This window comes from Pristiophorus japonicus, chromosome X, assembly GCF_044704955.1.
Source record: "Pristiophorus japonicus isolate sPriJap1 chromosome X, sPriJap1.hap1, whole genome shotgun sequence".
Taxonomy (NCBI): Eukaryota; Metazoa; Chordata; class Chondrichthyes; family Pristiophoridae; genus Pristiophorus; species Pristiophorus japonicus.
The window spans coordinates 34,478,206-34,498,799 of NC_092010.1; the positions used below are offsets into that span (position 1 = coordinate 34,478,206).

At 39.9% G+C, this 20,594-nt stretch overlaps 1 protein-coding gene across 4 annotated transcripts in view; it reads right to left on the reverse strand.

Annotated features, from left to right (window-relative positions):
- LOC139240967 (spermatogenesis-associated serine-rich protein 2-like) overlaps window positions 1-20,594 on the reverse strand; it is an 87,422-nt gene that overhangs the window by 33,002 nt on the left and 33,826 nt on the right. For 2 of the 4 annotated variants that reach the window (XM_070869575.1, XM_070869573.1), the window contains 5 exons: window positions 15,013-15,092; window positions 12,238-12,346; window positions 9,606-9,655; window positions 5,113-5,374; window positions 3,629-3,832 (listed from right to left, as the gene is read on the reverse strand). In XM_070869575.1, coding sequence (XP_070725676.1) covers window positions 3,629-3,832; window positions 5,113-5,374; window positions 9,606-9,655; window positions 12,238-12,346; window positions 15,013-15,092 — 705 coding nt within the window. The remainder of the gene's footprint in view (window positions 1-3,628; window positions 3,833-5,112; window positions 5,375-9,605; window positions 9,656-12,237; window positions 12,347-15,012; window positions 15,093-20,594) is intronic. The other 2 variants (XM_070869577.1, XM_070869576.1) reach the window with 2 other exon arrangements.

The window sequence follows — 20,594 nt, forward strand, 5'->3', positions numbered from 1 at the left end:
GGACCAAGCTTTTTCTAGCTGCTGTTAATACAGTCTACTCCTGTTAATCAAAAGTCATTTCCCCCTTCAAAAAAATATTGTCGAGTAAGCAATTTTAGCGAAACACCACAGGAAGGTTTTTTTTTAGTTGCACAAATTCAATTAGAATGAAGACAAGTAGATTGTACCACTCACTGAAGGTGGAGATTCAAGCTTGGTGCAGAGATACAGAGGAGCACACTCTGAGCAAAGTTTAAGTGGTACGTGAGTGGCTTTTGAACCCAAAGATGGTGCTTCACCTCGAATCGTTCTAATACAAAGAGCTATTTCACATCATGTAGAATGTGTTTTTTGGGTACCTCTTACACCAGCCGTGGCTCAGTTGGTAGCACCCTCGCCTCAGAAGGTTGTGGGTTCAAATCCCACTTCAGAGACTTGAGCACAAAAGTCGAGGCTGACATTCCAGATGAGACGTTAAACCAAGGCCCTCTCTGGTGGACGTAAAATATCCCATGGGACTATTTCGAAGAGCAGGGGAGTTATCCCCGGTGTCCTGGCCAATATTTATCCCGAAGTCAATATCACAAACAGATTATCTGGTCATTATCACATTGCTGTTTGTGGGAGCTTGCTGTGCGCAAATTGGCCGCTACGTTTCTGACATTATAGCAGTGACTACATTCCAAAATTATTTCATTGGCTGTAAAGCGTTTGGGACGTCCAGTGATTGTGAAAGGTGCTGTAGAAATGCAAGTCTTTTTTTCTTTCTGTACAGTTCTCTATGGCAGTCATAATTCTGAAGGTGGCAGTTAGGCTATGATGAAAGCCCTCAGGTATATTAGGGTATATGACAGGAATGGGCACCTACATAGGGTTTTCTTTTGCCAGTATGTTACTAAAATCACAGCCCTTTGGAACACTATTGTGATGTCCCTAGATGAATAATTTTAGCTGGCAGCTTACTGGTCTAGTGATTTCAAATAACAAGCCCTGCAATTTCACACCCTACAAAACCTGTACAGCATGCACAGTTCCTCAGATGTCGGAACACTACACAATGTCAAGCAAATATCAGTTTCAGATGGGATCTTTTGCCAGTATTTAAAGAGAGTGAACTCTCAAAACCGACCTGGATATTGATTCTAGCTGAGGTGAAGAAAACCCTATGTAGATATTTACGGCAAAACCATGTGCTTGGAACTGGAGATGAAATTAAAACCTGTTAACTAATTTCTGGCAGCACTCTCACAATTATTCCCGATAACTGCATAACAAGTATTTTTTGCGGGATGACAAACCTTTCACGTTTTCAAAGCACTCTTTCTTTGTAAATTGGGGGGTTGTAAAGTGCACAGTATCCAAATGCTCCTGACGGCACCATTGTGATTAGGCTCGCTTATGTAAGGTAGCTTGGTTACTAATCCCAATTATTCTAAACACTGGAAAGGGTCTGAAGCTGGGAGGGCAGTTTATATTTCTTGAGTGACTATAGTCATCAATGTGCATACATTTTGACTGCAACAGGTCATGTCAACAAGACACCCGATCGGAGCTCAGATTTGTAATCCCTTGGCTAACCCATTTATTGCACATTGGAATAAGATTTTCATAAGATAATGTCACAGCTGAAACCAAAGATATGAAACATTGCACTTTAATCCACAGTGCCACTCAAAAAAATGTTGGGCATTTAACACAAAACTTGAAAGTTGGCCAGAGCCCAACTCTAATTGGGGATCACAACTCAGCAAATTAACTTTATATAAAATTTACATTCTCATTTGTAGATTCCCAATCAGCTACTTTGCTTCGTGTTACTAAAATGGCCTCTTGTTTAAATACCAACTTCTCTTGACAATATTTAACCAAATTCAATCCATGTGCCGAGGCCTGCAAGTGTATCTGAAATTCAACAGATATACAAACTAAACATTAAATACTTAACTCAGCAGATGTGACTCAGCACGTGTGCTTGAGATGCACAGCCTGAGCAGTTTTCATACATACCAATTTAACAAAAGGAAGCCCCAATCAAACCATGCGATGGCTGCAATGCCATTCCCCAAGAAACCCTGTGCATGGATTGTACCGTACATAAGAATCCTAAAAGAAATGAGTTTGGACAGTCTCAAACCAGCTCAAAGTGGACCTGGGATCATAGCACCAAGTAGTCCACACACTGAAAATCCAAAAGGCCGTAAGGACAGTTGGCAAAGGAAAGTTCACACGGTGCAAGTTTGGGGTGTTCTCCTGAGGTTAGGGATAATGCACCTTCTTGTATCAGAAAGAAGGAGCTTTAATAGGCAGCGGAGTTATGCAGAACCTGACCTAGAAATGTTCGATGCTGAGAGTGGCAAAACTGGGAATGTTCCATGCTCCAGCATTGGCACGCCTCATCTTGATACACAAAATAATTCACAAAGTACAATTATAAGATATAGAAATGGAGCACAAAGTAGCAATACATTCTCGTGGTATAACATGATTCTGGTTGTGATTAATCACATGATGCATTTCAGCCGTGCCATTGTGGGGTGATGCAAGTAACTGTACAAAGTAGAAGCCAGGAATTCGCTTATCGAAGGGTTGAAAAAAAATTCAGAGCGAATTTCACGTCAGGGTGCTCTTGCATATCTCATGGTTAATAGGATACACTGCCAGAGCACACATGCTGCAAACTCAACAGGTGCTGCAGTTGTACCTTAAGATCCTGTACCAATCAAACACAGAATACCAGATGTGAAGCTTCACATAGCAAATCAGCTATATGTGGAACCCTATCCAAGACAGTGTTGTTACTTGGAACACTGCCATGTGTGTGCAGATGGTCAAGTACAGTTAGCCATTACTTGGGAAATATGCCTAGTTTGTTGGCATCATAGTACAATTTCTCCAAGTCTTTCTGTGCTCCCCGCAAAACTAGGTCAATTTCATAAGCTCTGTTAGTTTCCCTGGGTACACAGTTTATACTACCCAACATTGAAACATACATGGACTAGGAGTGAGAGGGGCTAAGAGGAGAAAATAGGCAATTATACTTTAAATTGGAGAGGTTATACCTATCAGGAAAAGATGAACAGGCTGGGTCTCTTTTTTTTTTTAGAAGGGGTGAACAAAGAGAGATCTTTAAGATTATGAAGGGTTTTGATAGAGTGGACAGAGTGTTTCCACTTGTGGGGCAGAGCAAAACTAGAGGCCATCAATACAAGATAATCACCAAGAAATCAATTTAGAAGGAACTTCCTGACCCAGAGAGTGGTGAGAATGTGGAACTTGTTACCATGGAGTGGTTGAGGTGAATAGTATCGATACATTTAAGGAGAGGCTGGATAAGTATGAGGGAGAAGGGAATAGAGCGTTATGCTGATAGAGTTAGATGAGGAAGGATGGGAAGAGGCTCGAGTGGAGCATGAACACTGGCATGAGCTGAATGGCCTGTTTGTGTTGTACACATGTAATTCTACTACGTAAACAACCTCCCAACCCAGTAGCATTGCATATTTTCCTCATGCAAGAGTTAATGCAAGTAATATCGCATCCAACACTGAACTGGACCCTGAATATGACCAAGATAACATTTTTTCCAAATTAGTCCAAATAGTTGAACAGGGATAAATTAAAGTATTTTAAATCATGCAAAACCTCTTACCTATTTTTTTATTCTTGGATGAAACAAATGCACCATTGTCTGGCATGGCTAAGGAAAGGGAGGCAGAGGACTGTGATGCTGAAGCAGTTCGCAACCTGGACTTAGTTGTATTTTTTTGTTGGTATGTTCTCAAAGAATGGGAACTATGTTGACTAGGTTGGAATTTTGACACTGCTTTACACTTTTCATCTTCTAATACAGATTCTGAAAAATATTGGTTGAGAGAAGTGTCAGAATGAATGTTGCAGGTAAAAACACACATCTTCCCATGTCAAATATTTCTAGTTTCAGGATAAAATGAGAATGTTGAGATTTTCAGCATCTTCTCAACATTACAGTACAGGGGTATAAGTCATAGAAAACTCAAAAAGGAAGACTTTATGATCTCAGCTACAGGTTACAGCAAACATCAGGACTTTTTATAATTAACTTAGCCCTGTCAAAGATTTACATAGAGAATTTTTTTTTTATTAGCTAAAATGGATTTTAGTCTGAAGGACCTGATTGAAATAATTCAATCTGTATAGTGGCTCTGTATTGTGGCAAGCATTTAAAAAATAAATAAAAGCAGAAAAGACTGATGTGGGCAACAAACTGAAGTTCAAGCAGACAACATTTAAGACGACACATTCAGACATCTCATCTATATATTAGCAAAAATATTCAGCCTATAATATACACTATATTACAACAAATTGGTAATAAATGGCTGGCAGCGAGTTACATAATAATTCAATCAAGGGGTTATGATGAAATTAATAAAAGAGCAAAGTTCATGTAGTTATAAATGTTGGCAACACCAAGTCTAAATGTTTTTAATTCACTGCCTGCATGAGATTTTTTTATTTAAAGTGCATGTTTCTAAACACACGTAGTTTAAAAATGTTTATTTTTTTATTTCTGTACTGTGTGGTGAGAATATCAAGTGCTTTAGATAGTGTGACATTCATGAAATGTTAATAATAGAGGACTTGAACATGTATGACATCACAAAACCACTCCTACAATATTAAGTTTCGTGTTGGCAGATCAACAGGAAATAAACTATACAGCGTACGTTAAATGTCAGGACCGAGATGAAATTCACAAGTGACTTGAACTTCCGTGACAGAATTTGTCACTACCTGAATTCTCCACTGCATTAGCTTTTCGGCAATTAAACCCAACTGTTACTACACACGCAACACACTAGAACGCAGCTAGTTTGTTAACTCTATTCATTGTGATGTTCAGGTGGCTGAAGTACTGAAGGCACAGCGTGTTGTCATTAACAAGTTTCAGCGTCATATGTCGTTACACAAAATGGAACAGACTTTCGAATTGGCTTGGCTTGAATTTCAGACGAGAGTCTTCCCATTCCCAAATACAAATTCAGATTTTTACAATTATTTGGGAGAGAATGTGCGTATAATAAAACAGAGTATCAGCATTCAAAGGGTTACTTGCGATTTTTATCAATTAGAGCTAAAGTTGGATGCACTGACCCAATGTACCGTTGATTTCGGGAGTCATCGATTCAGAATCCTCCAGCTCTTGGGCATCCACGGAGAGGGTGTCCAGCTGTTCACTGAGAGAATCCACCGACTCCACATCATTCACAGATCCATTGATGTGATAACCGTTTATTTCATCTTTCTCCGAAGAAGCTGCAGACAACTCACCATCACGGTCGGCACTTTTACTTGGCTGCAGTTGTCCTGCCTCTGCTTTGACTTGCGGTTTTGGTTTAACTTTCTTCTTTTTGTTCTAGGTATTGTTAAACAGGCAGAAGCTTAAAAAGGGTTTGCTTTAAAAAAAGGACCAACTGCAGAGAGTGTTTATTTTCTTTCAAAGTCACCACTACCTGCAGCAAGATGATACCAGAAACATGAGGTGATACCTTTCAGTAAAGGGTGAACAGGCTGGGTTTCTCTTAGGGGTGACCTAATAGAGGTCTTTAAAATTATGAAAGGTTTTGATAGAGTGGATAGAGAGAGAATGTTTCCACTTGTGGGGACGAGCATAACTAGAGGCCACCAATATAAGATCGTCACCAAGAAATCCAATAGGGAATTCAAAAGAAACTTCTTTACCCAGAGAGTGGTGAGAATGTGGAACTCACTACCAGAGAGTGGATAAGGCGAATAGTATGGATGCATTTAAGGCCTGTTTCTGTGCCGTATAATCTATATAAAGCAGGTGAACACCAGCTTTCCTGAAAGCTTCTTTCGTTACATGTCTTGTGTTTGTTCTCTACTTTGCATCCAGTACCATTATCAAGCATTTCTTGGTTGTCAGATGCAAGAACACATATACGCATATACACATACATATATACACATCTCAAAACAGTCTTACACAATTTCACCTCTACTGCAACATTTCTATCATTTCAAACAGTTGTCAACTGATTGTCCAGTTTGGAGCAGGATTGTGAAGTTTTAACAGACCTCTCTGCTGGACTTGCAGGTTTTTCAGGAGATCTAAACATGTCAACTAGATTTCTTTAGTGAAAAAAACTGTCTCTGCTAGATATAAACCCCAGGCTTCAAAAGGTGGAAGGCCATTATTAACTAGTTAAATGCTCTAACCAGTACTTGAATTTAATAATGAATAGAGCACTAACATTCACATTTTGCTCAGCAGGTAATGCAGCAGCAACCTTTGCACTTTAGATCTGCAGTAGCTAACGGCCAGATTCTATTGAAAACGTAATTTCCCCACAATGTGCAAAGCAACTGAAAGCAGTGTGGGTATAGAATTTTCAACAAATTTTTAGCAATTGCATATTGGTGGGAATTAAATTTCAATAGGCAGTGTATTGCTGTACGACCATACGTTGCTGGGTCGTGGGTTTCAATCTGCAGTTCCTCATGTGGCAGACACTCAATTCCAGCTGGGCTATCGCAAGAGATACACATCAGGTCAATATGACCAAGCTAGCTACAGAGGCTTTGGAACAAGTGGCTTACCTGCCTAATCATGTGCAAAAGTTTATCAGAAAATGAGAGAACAACAAAGGCAAGTAAAAGGTTATTGTGAACAGCACATGGGGGACTTAAACAGAGCAAGATTTTAAACAGGGCATGAATGAGCCTGAACTTAGTGATAAAAGATGAAGCGCAAGCCCTTGGGGGGGGGGGGGGGGGGCAGGGTGGGGGTGAAGCAAGTGCTGTGGTGGATTAGCACACTGCCCTTTCACCTTGAGGACTGGGCTTGAATCTCGTCCACAAAAATGGAATGAAAATCTCTTGTATCCAGCTAGCTGCAAGGTCCTATTTAAAATGAACTCTGACAGTCTCAATCCAGTTTCCAGTTTTCTTAAGTCTGCAGCACAAAACCTGCCCACAAACTAAACTGGGAATAAAAAAATGCATTAGCATATGTAGGAAAATATACAAGTAGCTGGTAAATGAAAGTTACATATATTTCGCTTTGGACATTCTGATGGTGTAATGTAGTTTGGGTAACATTTGTACATATTAAACTGAGTTGGTTTTAAATACATAAGTGAAAAATCTTGGGAGGTGTAGATGAATTAGATGTCACTTAAACTCTTTTTACAAGAGTCTGGTCAAAATCAATAAGACACTGCCCATTAATGGAATGCAAATTCCTAACAATTAAAGGGGTTCGAATAATTTCTTCTCAAGTCAATATGCTACAGCATTAGTAGCACTTAAAAAAAGTAATTCATTCACAGGATATGGATATCACTGGCAAAGCCAGCATTTATTGCCCAACCCCAATTGCCCTTGAGAAGGTGGTGGTGAGCCGCCATCGCCTTCAACCGCTGCAGTCCATGTGGTGACGGTACTCCCACAGTGCTGTTAGGAAAGAATTTCAGTATTTTGACCCCAGCAATCAAAGGAACAGCGATATATTTCCAAGTCAGGATGGTGTGTGACTTGGGAGGGGAACGTTGCAAAACCGATGCTGGAGAGTGTGAATGTTTAAGGTGGTGGATGGGGTGCCGATCAAGCGGGCTGCTTTGTCCTGGATGGTGTCGAGCTTCTTTAGTGTTGTTGGAACTGCACTCATCCAGGCAAGCGGAGAATATTCCATCACATTCCTGACTAGGTGGTGGAAAGGCTTTGCGGAGTCAAGAGCGTGTCACCTGCCATAGAATACCCAGCCTCTGACCTGCTCTTATATCCACAGTATGTGTGTGGCTGGTCCAGTTAAGTTCCAGTCAATGGTGACGCCCAGGATGTTGGTGGTGGGGGATTCGGTGATGGTAATGCAGTTGAATGTCAAGGGCGGTGGCTAGACTCTCGCTTGTTGGAGATAGTCATTGCCTGGCACTTATGCAGCACAAATGTGACTTGCCACTCATCAGCCCAAGCCTGAATGTTATCCAGGTCTTGCTTCTTTATCTGAGGGATTGCAAATGAAACTGAACACCACAATCAGTAGTAAACATCCCTACCTCTGACCTTATAATGGACAGATCATCATTGATGAAGCAGCTAAGATGGTTGGGCCTAGTACACTGCCCTGAGGAACTCCTGTGCTAGGTATGACTCCAGCCAGTGGGGAGTTTTTTCCCCCTGATTCCCAGTGACTTAAAATTACTCAGGCTCCTTGTTGCCACATCGGTCAAATGCTGCCTTGATGTCAAGGACAGTCACTCTCACCTCGAGTTCAGCTCTTGGTCTATGTTTGGACCAAAGCTGTAATGAGATCTGGAGCAGAGTGGTCCTGGCAGAACCCAAACTGAGCATCGGTGAACAGGTTATTGGTAAGTAAGTGCTGCTTAATACCACTGTTGATGACCCCTTCCATCATTTAGCTTATGATTGAGAGTAGGCTGATGGAATGGTAATTGGCCTGATTGTATTTGTCCTGCTTTTTGTTGTCAGCACATCCCTGGGCAATTTTCCACTTCGTCAGGTAAATGCCAGTGTTGTAGCTGCACTGGAACAGCTTGGCTGGAAGCGCGGCTATTTCGGGAGCACAACAGCTGGGATGTTGTCGGGGCCCGTAGCCTTTGCTGTATCCGGTGCGCTCAGCCATTTCTTAATATCACGTGGAGTGAATCGAATTGGCTGAAGACTGGCATCTGTGATGGTGGGGACCTCAGCAGGAGAGAGATGGATCATCCACTCAGCACTTCCGGCTGAAGATGGCTGCAAACAATTCAGCTTGGTCTTTTACACTCGTATGGTGGGCTCCACGATCATTGAGGATAGGATGTGGCAGGACTGCAGAGCTTTGATTTGATCAATTAGTTGTGGGATCACATAACTCTGTCTTTAGCATGCATGTAATCCTGTGTTATAGCTTCACCAGGTTAGCAATTCATTTTCAGGTACACCTGGTGCTGCTCCTGGCATGCTCTTCCACACTCCTCAGTGAAACGGGGTTGGTCGCCTGGTTTTGATGGTAATGGTAGAGTGAGGGATATGCCGGGCCATGATTGCAAATTGTAGTGGAATACAATTCTGCTGCTGCTGATGGCCCACAGCGCCTCATGGACACCAAATTGTGAGTTGCTAGATCTGTTCTGAATCGATCCCATTTAGCACGGTGGTCGTGCCACACAAGGGTGTCCTCAGTGTGAAGACGGGACGTCGTCTCCACAATGACTATTGGTAGGAGTGACCACTGCACAATGTCCTCAATCCTGAAATGTTACAGACATCATTGGACCACACACACAACCCCCTACAGGGACAATGCGACTTAAGTAACACAATGAGTGAAAAAAAAGCTATATTTTCCATGAATACATAAAAAGTCTTAGTAAGCATTTTCTCTAATGCACCATTTGGTCGTTTTAACCACTGCTTAAAATATTCCAATTAGGAAGCCTAAAGAAGGTTGGAAATTGGTTGTGAGGTAGGAGACCAAAAGTGGAAATCAAGGGAATGCACTCCAATAGGCAGAATGTGACAAGTGGGTTGAGGTATAGAGCAGACAGGATCTAATTGAATGGCAGAACAGGCTCAAGGGGCTGAATGGCCTCCTCCTGTTCCTATATTGCTATGTCCTTTACCTTCTTTTTCCGTGTTACACTCCATTCCTTCAGTACTTCTGCGGCATAACCTTCATTAAATAAAAAAATCATTTAGTGATGGAAATAAATTGCAGGAATTATTCAAAAAGCAGATAACACATCATGGAGATATACACTCAGACTTGCAGAATGTCACTTACAACAACCCGATTTGCAAACATTTTGCATCAGCAGGAATTTGTTTCAGTTGGTGTCTTTTTAGCACAACATAAATTATGGTAACTATTATACTGTGAAGTGTTTTGTGTTAGTGATCACCATTGGACATTTTAGCACTGTGTAAATTTAGTGTCAAATTTGGTAAAAATCCCAAAAGGAATTTAAAAGTTGAGTTGACAATCCGCCTTTGACAGATGGCAGACATTTGCAGCAGACCAGCGTCCGCAAGATTTGCAGTTGAAGGAAAATTGAAGGATGATTTCATAAGCAGACATTTATACAAAATGTAAAAGTCACATGTTTTTTTTTAAATAACCGTAACTGAGACAACATAAATCAGAGATCAAAAGAAAAATAAATAATGATGTTTCTTTTTCTTTAAAAAGGTAAAATGTTATGTTTTTTCCAGTTAAAAGTAGATAAATCCATAACTAAAATCATTAATTTGCTGGAAAATAAATCAAGTTTCGAAGTTTTAAAAGTAAGGTTGGAGAATGGAGGATGAAGTAAGTTAGACACTGGTCTTTCACTTTGTGTACCTGGATTCAAATCCAGCCCTAACTGATGTGATGGAAGGCCCCCATGTCTGTTGGCTGCTAGGGTTCTATCAAAGTTTGGGCAGACTCAATCCAGTTTCTAGTGGGCATGGACCTATAGCACAAAACTAACCCTATTTCGGCAGTAGTTGGCAATGGCATTCAGATAGGCCTAAGGATGACTAGTGTAAGAAATTGAAATAATGCCACAATTGTTTACAATATTGAAAATAAATGATACTATTACACGATAGTAAGAGAAAGCAATCTAAACAGGTCATTGCCTAAAATAACGTACTTATGTAACATTTAGAACACACTGCACCTTTAATCAGCTCTTACCACTTAGGATAAAACAGTAATGCAGTTTAATCAAGATGGCAAATCTATCAGTCTGAACCTCTGAAGAGCCAGACAGTCAATATGGGTCTCTAGTGTCTTCCTTCGGTCAGGGAAAGATTAGTAGATTAGGACAATGCATGGATTTCAGTTTGAAAATAGTGCTTATAATCCAGTCAACATTTTGATATCTCTCAGATTTTTTTTCAAGCTTTAGGCAAGGATTTTTTTTTTTTTTGGGGGGGGGGGGGGGGTATTGGCTGGGGAGAAGGGAAAATAAAGCAAGTATACAGGGTTTTTTTTCTTCACAAATCAGTCTGGGAGCCCACCTGGAAACATTCTGGTGGGTGGAATCCTGAAATAGTACAAAAGCTAATGGGAGTTAATCCTTGCAGTAAAAAGATAGAGGGCTGGCTGAATTTTTGGAATGACTAATTCTCCTGTGAAACATTGAACCCCACACATACTGAGAAAATCCAATGGGGAACTTTAGTTGTTAAGACAATTGGAACATGAACTTTTAAATTTTAGCGCCAAATTCAAAAGGTAAGGTGGAGCGAGTAAGCAGCTATATTCAGCACAGAGGCTTGGAATTGTCTGCTGATGGACAATACACCTAATCAAGTGTCCTTCAGCATGGGTGTAATCAAAGTTTAAGAACAGCTCGATTGGGCACTTTACAGCCTTCCGGGCTCAACAATTTCAGATAACCTCGATCCCCATTTTTTTTTTGAATGGCAACTGTTGATGGTTCTGCCATTCCCACCTTTTGTTCCTTTACTTGTCCCATTACCATCTCCTTTTGCTCCGCACAATCAACTCTTGTCTTTTAATCTCTCCTACCGTCTACCCCATTACAGACCTTCCCTTTTCCCTGTCTCTGCACTTGCTTAAAACCTGTTATATCTAACTTTTTCCAGTTCTGATGAAAGGTCACAGACCTGAAACGTGAACTCTGTTTCTCTCTCCACAGATGCTGCCTGACCTGCTGAGTATTTACAGCAGTTTCTGTTTTTATTAAAGATTTCCAGCATCCACAGTATTTTGCTTTGGTTTTAAGAACAGCATGCTGTGGCACAATGTCAATTTTAGTTCCATGTATTCAAAATGCAACTGGTGCATTTACATGGCTTGTTTGTTTCAACCATGGCTTTGTTCTTATGCCAGTATGTTATTTTCTGGTATGAGGAGAAAACAAAAACAAATTATAAAACCAAGCACAAAGTGCTCCAGCAACTGAAGCTTGTGATGCAGTCCAAGGAATTGCCTTATGGGTACACTGTATTTATACCAAAACTTCAAGAACGAAATGTGGTGTCATCTGTCCAGACTTACTGGCTCATTTGCAAATACATTCCTTGAAGAACTGGGCTAACCATACTGCTCATAATTTGAATGTATTGTTTTTTTAAAAAAACACCCCTTAGGTCAATGCTCCTCATCGCTGTACCCTTAATTTCAATGGTCTATTTGAAAATTGCTGCTGTGCATGTTTGGAAGCAAGTTGGATTTAGCTGCATGGAGTCTGGAGAATGAGAAAAATGAAATAAAATCAAGGAAAAAGATACAAGTCTTACCTTCCATAAAAGCTTGTACAGCTTTGTCTACACAATTGTCATAATGTTGCAAGACCAGAATGATCTCATTATTACTCCTGTTAGGAACTATTGCACGGACAGCAGTTATCTGAGGGGCAAAAAGTACAAACATATCACATGTAATATCAAAAGATGACCTGAAACACAATTATAGATTGCATGGTCCAAATAGAAGGAGAAAAGGCTACAATGTACTGCAACATCCACTGAATTGCAAGCATTTTCCTGAACTTGGTAGTTGGTAATTTATACTAAGTGTAGTAGACTCTTATTCTAGTTGGATACTGGAAACACAGGTATTCAACTGGATACATTGGGGGTGGAATTCAGCTCGGCGGTACAGTAGTGCAAACTGGGCGATGGCCCGTTTTACACACCGCCCAATTTTCTTTTCCACCACTGCCCAAGAAAAATTTTGTTCTCACTAATTGAGTTCCATACTCAAAGTACTATAATGAGTACTCTAAATACAATCTCCTAACTACTCCCATTGCTTTATCTAAAAACACATGCACAGGTAATCAGCTCAGATGTTCTAATAATTAAGTTTGCAGGGTGCTAAAAATCAAAACAAATCAGTAAGGTGCCCTCTTGGTCACGTTTACAGGTAAATGAAAATCTGTTTCAAAATGGCAGGTAGTTGAGTTTATGCTGAATAGCAAACCTCACTGTGGTCTAGAAATCTCTGAATAAAACTCTTTTTGGGGGGGGGGGGGGGGGGGGAAGAGAATGGGAGAAGATGTGAAATAATGTAATCAGCACTGAGGCACAAAAAAAAAATTAGTTTGCAGCAATTTATATCCTTAGTTCCTGAGGAGTATTACACTTTCTGGTGTAAAACGTGGTTTTGTTGCACAGGCATGTAGTGAGTGCAAGAATTCTTACAATGTGGTTTGTTAATCTATTACAAATTCAGCATCCTGGTGAGAAACCTGGGCTTTGAACAATGAAGGATCTTTTCTGTCATGAGCACTTGCAAGAAAATGCTGATGGGGATTAAGTGAATAGGTGCAAGAATGCAAAAATGAGATTAATGTACAAATTAGTTTTAAAGTCACTTTGTATGTGAAAAGTAGAAGTAATACGGCTTTCAGAGAGCAGGAAGGGGGAGAAATAAAACCCTTTTTGAAAGTTATACACGATGACTTATGAAAGAAAGTCTGCTTCGGAGCTGGTTTAAAACTGAACACTAAATTATTGAAATGATCAATCCAGCCGAGTGTCTGTACACACAAATATGCTCCCTTTGTGAAAGATGCTGTTTTGTACTCTCTGCTTTTATTTATAAAGCCAACGACCCGTTTTTAAACAGCTTTATCAACTTGTCCTGCCACCTTCAAAGATTTGTGTATGTGAACCCCCAGATCTCTGTTCCTACACCCCCATAAAAATTGTTCTATTTAGTTTATATTGCCTCTCCTCATTCTTCCTTCCCAAATGCCTGAGTAAATCTCTATTTTTCAGAATGATGAGGACTGTGCCAGTGATGGGCAAATGGTACCAATTTCCCTAATTTCTGCATTGAAGCCGGCAGCAAGTCACCTTTTAGTTCTCTTCAAAATAACTAACTTTTCTATGGAAGGAAGGTCAGCTTCTAAATCCATGAGATATTTCACAACAGGGTTTCACCAACAGTAGCCACTTTTTAAAAAGTAAAACAAAAAATGTCCATGTTTATTTAATAAATAGATATTTTTGATCTATCCAATGAATGCTGAGGAAAAAGAACTGGAAAAGTTAATGAGCATGATGATCCTCCTCCCTCACCATCAGTCGCTGCATACTGAAATAAGGACTCAAGCAAAAAAAGAGATGGTTAAGAAAAGGCCACTTCTTTAGGAATTGCTGCCTCAAAGCAGAAGGGATTACCATAATAGCAAGTATACTTTTACACTGGAAAGCACTTTGGGATATCCTGAGGATGTCAGAGGGCATCATATAATTGCAAGCTCTTTCTTTTCCTAAACCTTGCAACGTCAGCCCAAGTATTCATTACAGCAATTAAAGGGAATTTGGACCATTTTTCTTGTGCATGTTTAAAGGAAAATGTGGCGGGGCATTATGCTACTCCTATTCTAGGATTAAGTACATAAACTTAGACACAGTCAGAGGACTATGCTGTTGCATTGCTAACAGCAAGGCTCCACTAAACCCATTTCCACCCAATCTACAAACAATTCCCACCTTTGGGGAAAAAAGCAGCATTTATCCACATTAACTAGTTTGATTGAGATAGCCAGATGCAAACTACTGTAGAACGTTTGAAATGAGTACTGCATTCACCCGCCCCATCTGTGACATTTCTTTGTGTAACGTAGGCACATTTCGATTCTTTGAGCTACATATATAATTAGAGGAATGGACTCGGGTTCATATTCCTAGCTGGCAAGTTGAAAGCAACAAACATCCACTGTGAAAGGCACTCCACACGACCAAATTAGTGTTACACAAATTTATAACAAAAGAAATCTAGTGCAACATATAAAAGAAAGCTACAAAGATTTAAAATTAGCTGCTATGATCGCATAGAATAGTTTTCAGTGAAAAAGATTAGGACGCGTGATGACAACTATGGGCAGATTTCCCAATCATAGCCTAATTCAAAATAATTTGATTTCATCAACTGCCATTTTCATGACAATGCAATGGGAATTGTTGAGCATAATTTTACAATTACACAACAAAAGGGCGCAATTTTCTTGCCAGTGGCTCGTTCACTAAATATGGTAAGCTAAATATAGAAAATATTGGTACCTTTTCCTTTATGTTGTCATTGGATGCTCCCTGGGCCATCACTGCTTTGGATCGCGTGTCAAACACGACTCCAGTGGGATCTGTTCAAGAAAGATTTACAGTATTATAATCTATCTATTTCACTGGAATTCCAACACACTTCAATAGACCGAGACAGACAAACCGTGAAGAACAAAATATAGAAGGAACAAAAGCTGCCATAATCAGTAAACCACACTCTAATGGGTACGGTAGCATAGTGGTTATGTTACTGGACTTTAATCCAAAGGGCTGGACTAATGATCCGGAGACACGAGTCAAATCCCACCATGGCAGCTGGGGAATTTAAATTCAGTTAATTAAATAAATCTGGAATAAAAAGCTAGTACAGTTGCTGTTTGTGGGAGCTTGTTGTGCACAAATTGGTTGTTTTGCTTCCTACATTACAACAGTGACTACACTCCAAAAAGTACTTTTTTGGCTGTAAAGCGCTTTGGGACATCTGGTCGTGTATCAGTAATATAACCATGAGACTACCGGATTGTCGTAAAAACCCATCTGGTTCACTAATGTTCTTTAGGGAAGGAAATCTGCTGTCCTTACCCAGTCTGGCCTGTGTGACTCCAGACCCACAGCAATGTGGTTGACTCTTAACTGCCCTCTGAAATGGCCCAGCAAGACACTCAATTAGGAATGGGCAATAAATGCTGGCCTTGCCGGCAACGCCCACATACCGTGAACAAATATTTTTTTAAATTGGCTGTTTTGTATTCAATCACGTTTAAATAGAATTATTCTCTTTCATATCTAACAATTTTTTTTTAATGTAAAAGATGCTGTAAAGGGACTGTTCTCTGCTGTGACACAGATATGTCCAAAATCTCCTTGATAAAGAGCACTCCAACTGCCAAGTTATTCTGAACTATGGAAAGCTTCCAGGAAAGAAAAAGGAGCATTTTAAAGCATGTTCCTCCCCCTCATAAATGATCCCAATGCAATGAGGACTCCCTCATCTGTGAAGCATTGGAGCAAGTTTGTTAATATTGGGGGAAGCAAGTGAATCAACTGCTGAGCTTGGCAAAAGAAGGAGGCTTCCTTTTGGTGTCCTTGTCTGAGCCTCTTGAACGCTGGTGTGAAGGCCTTCCTTAACTGGACAGATCACCGTTGATACTCGTGACCATGTTAGCAGTCATGCCTGGGATAGTTTTGAGGTACTGCTGGTACTTCTCAAAAGCTTTGACAAGTGCTTAAGTTGTTTTGTAAATACATTCTTCCCAGTAAAAATATAATGCAACTCGGCACAATGAATTCCCAATAAGAGTTCCTTTCCTGATGACTACTTACAGGGAAGTGTTACGGTTATCTTCAGATTAGACAAAAAGGACCACATTTCAGCCACCAGAATATTGAAAACAACTGAGAACTGTCTCTTACGACCTCGCAACTCCCAAGAAACACAGTTGCCACGTGGAATATATTATATTTCATTGTGTTCATGCTACTTGAGTTTTTGGTTTGTGCTGTTTTCACCTGGCCTATGAAATACCTTCAGCTGTTCAGAAGCACCTCGCTCAGAACAAACATCACAACATGTAGATCTTAAATCGATGTAAAATGTAAATGCACAGCTTTAAGTTTGAATAGAACACATTGTGTATTAGTCCTTAGTATAATGAGGGAACACACTGGCCCTAAAGATCAAGGTTGTGATCCTTGAATGCAATAATCCGGCAGCCCGTACTAGAGAATCAAGTTATAGCACAGGCATTGGACAAGTACATAGAAAAGCTACATTGCAGTGATGCAGAGTACAGAACACACCAGTTAATGTGAACATTTTGCTAAAGAAACATTTTCTAAGATTACTAATCATTACCCAGGACCATGGGGCAGTCGAGTGTATAGCAGTTTAGTCTAGAGCTGCCAATTTATTTTTCTTTGCAGTTATCTCCCTCTTAGGCATTTGTATACCACACGGGGCTTCGATGAGAGGAAGCGAACTGCACACTACCGGGCTAATGGTAGTATGGCATACATGAATTGTATTTATACCCAATTCTTTAAAGCTGCTGTAGACAAGGAGGGGAGGAAGTGATTGGTCGGAGTGCCAGGAACCACCATCTGCCTGGAAGCTACCTCTTCTAAGGTTGAATAGAATTCTGTTTGAGACATGTATACCCTAGTTTCCACCCCCCCCCCCCCTCTCTCCAGAGTACAGTTGTTTCCATCCATTAGGAGGACCATAGCAAGGCAAAAACTAGAGGAATTCCACCACCAACATAGTAGGTTTTGCTTTATGCAAGATTGTGCAGCATCATAAGGCTCAGGAAAAACCCAGTTACATTGCTTTCAGTAATTATTTTGCAAGGCTCTGGGCCTAGTGCCATGCCACTTGTGTTCTTCATGAAGTAGTTGTAGGTTACGGGAGTATATGGCTAAATCTTGGATTTTATCCAGCTGTGTAAGTCAGCTCCAAGATCCAGATAAATGGGAGACTCACTGAACCCATCTCCCTCGAAACATCAGTGAGGTAAGCTTGTCCACGGTTAGCCATTCTACTCAATATCTTGATCAATGATGCGGTGGATGGTATCATAAGGAATGGCATTAAGTGTGTGTTGCAGGCACTTATAGTATTTCAGCACTTCTTTTTTCAGATCTTTGCACATTCACAGAACATTTTTCTGTCTTATCTTAGTGGAGGGATTCACCCATTTAACATGTGTGTTTAAATAGTTAACAGACGAATGTCATATGAACATGTTAACCATTGGTCTACCAGTATTAACAGTAAATTCTAGGGTTGAACTGCCCAAAAAAATAGTATTCAGAAGGAAATTGCAATATCACTGCTTTACACCAAATTGATAGAAAAGTTTCATAAAAAATAATTATTTTCAAATCATATATGAAGAAACAATGTGATTTATTTTTAAATTGAGAAAGCAAAATAAGAGGTAACTCACAAACAGCAGCGCACCTCAGGGCGGTAAAGGAGAGTGATTAGGTGACACTAAGCTCGTGTTTTAAAAGCCTGAAGCTGTAAGAAGGAGGAATGAAGTTCCACAATTGAGTGTTGCGGGGAAAGAATGTTATTGTGCGAGACAGACATTTGGGGCAATGACAGAACATAGGATATTTACAGCTTAGGAGGAATAAGAGGGGAAAACTCAGGTGGGCATCTACTTTTCAGGGGAAAGAGACACACTCTAGTGCTTTATAAAAAGTTCAGATTTTGAGAAAAAGACATGTTTAGCACAGAAGGCATCAAGCTTCTTAGATGCAGCTTTAGCAACAAAGAAGTTGGTGGAAGTTCATTTGGGGTCCACCTTGAATCATCCTGTTTTGGCTTCTGCTTCGCTGGATATAGAACTTGTCCACAAACAAAATAGATCTAAAGTTTCTAACTTAAGAAGTCGCACATAAATCTGAAGTATTAAATTCAAGGCAGCTGGGCTATTGGAGAAGTCTTACTCAAGAATATGTGAAGAAGTTGGTGAGGGCGTGCTTTGCGTTTAGTAGCTCTATAAATATACAGCATGTACCAAATCAGTGGCCCATGTAATAGAGATATTCAAAACCAAGAAAAATGGAGACATAAATCAAGGAGTCACAGACCAGTAATGCAGAAAATACTCAACGACATTTTACAAGATGCTATTAATTTTCATCTGAAGTGCACAGTAGCCCGAAGTGGAAGTCAGTATAAGCTATATTTCATAGATCTATTGAAATAATGAGAATGTAACTTGAGTTAGGAGACAAAGCACTCAGTAGACAGATACATTTGGTTTTTCAGACAATATTTACTATATTTCTGCATTGATCTTAAATATAAATGTGGATGGAATGAACAACAAAATAGCTGTATTGAAAACTAACTTTAGCAATGGTAAACAGATGAGGGACAGAAAGAAAATTTGATTATCTTTAAGAGTTTTGGATGCAGTAATGCATGAAATGTTTTCTGAAAATCAAGTATATTGTATCCATAAGGAATACCATCTCATTTTCTTTTACCAAGTAATATGGTCAAACAACTAGTATTAGGGAAGAGCACCAACACTGAAAAGGCTCCAAAGTAAAATGGCTGCTATCTAATGGATATTAATGTAATGCGTACCGGTAAAGGTACCTGCTTGGCAAGTTGGTGTTACTTTGAAGTGGACTGGTAAATTTGGGGATTGGCTGATGAAAATGCTAAATATGGAAAAGGCAAAAGGTTTGGTTGTGATTATCAATCATTGACTGACAGTATCCAGAGAATGCGATGCCATTCAAGAGTAAATGTGTTCTGGATGCATCTCAAAGACATTTTGATTGCAAAATGAAACAGGTTATTTTAACCTTGTGCAAGTCATTGGTATGGCTACGTTTGGAATAGTGTATACAATTTTTCTATCTTGAAGTGTCATTTGATTGGGAGGGGGGGGGGGGGGGCGGCGCAGTTCCAGTGAACAGAGTTCAGGGTTCAGAGCTCCAAGTTATGAGGATTACTAGAATTGGGAATTGCACTTATTGCAAAAATAAAGATGGAGAGGGAGCATGATGTAGGATTTGAAAAGAATGCATAATGTATTGAAAGTAAGTTATTTAATTAACTACAATTACAGGAATCGAGGACAAAAGCACAGAATTGGTAAATCTCAAGCAAATCAGATTAGATTTATTTTCCTTCTATATGCAGAGTGGTCAATATCTGGAATATATTGCCATTAAAATTAGTGCAATACTAACAATCCTTTAAAAAGGTGCTGGACAACTTTTTAATTATAGAATAGATTAAACATTACTGGGTTATGCACAAATACAGAAGATCAAAACTATTTGGAACACTATGGCATCATTTTTTTTTAAAATAAAATCGGGATCATGCCATCTGCAGAACATAAATGTGAATGCAAATGTTCAGGGTCGAATAATTAGACATACGAGAGAGTTTTTCCACTCTATTTGTCAAATTTCTCTGACCCTGAAGGCACATTTTTCTTCTTGAAAGTATTGTCTGGTTATTTTGTCTTCCATTGCACACAATATTCACAGTCCAGTGGAAGGATAACTCTCTTGAAAGAATGTCCCTTTCCATACTGTATGGCAACAGAATGTATTGTGCACTGTACCCACATTCCTTTGTGCTAGTTAAAATGCTCTGTAAAGTTACAGTGGTGCTAGCTTTATGGCTTAACAGCAGGAGCAAACCTTGCACCCAATGAAAAACTCTTGACGATCACCCGAAGGATGAGTAGAAGCTGGAAGATGGGAATGGAGAAACAAAGGGCCCAAGTTTCGGCCTCAGTTGCTCCTGATTTTTTGGAGCAACTGGTGTAGAACGGATTATCTTAGAAATTCAAATTCTCGGCATTTAGTTTGCTCCAGTTCTAGTCAGTTAGAACAGTTTCACTTTGGAACAGAGTTTTTTTCTTCAAAAAGGGGGCGTGTCCAGCCACTTACGCCTGTTTTCAAAGTAACTTAGAATGGAGTAAGTGAAGATTTTTGTACGCTCGAAAAAACATTGTCTACACTTTAGAAAAATCAGGCGCAGGTTACAAATCAGGCGTAGGGAATGGGGGGGGGGGGGGAAAAAAAGAGGGTTTAAAGGGAAG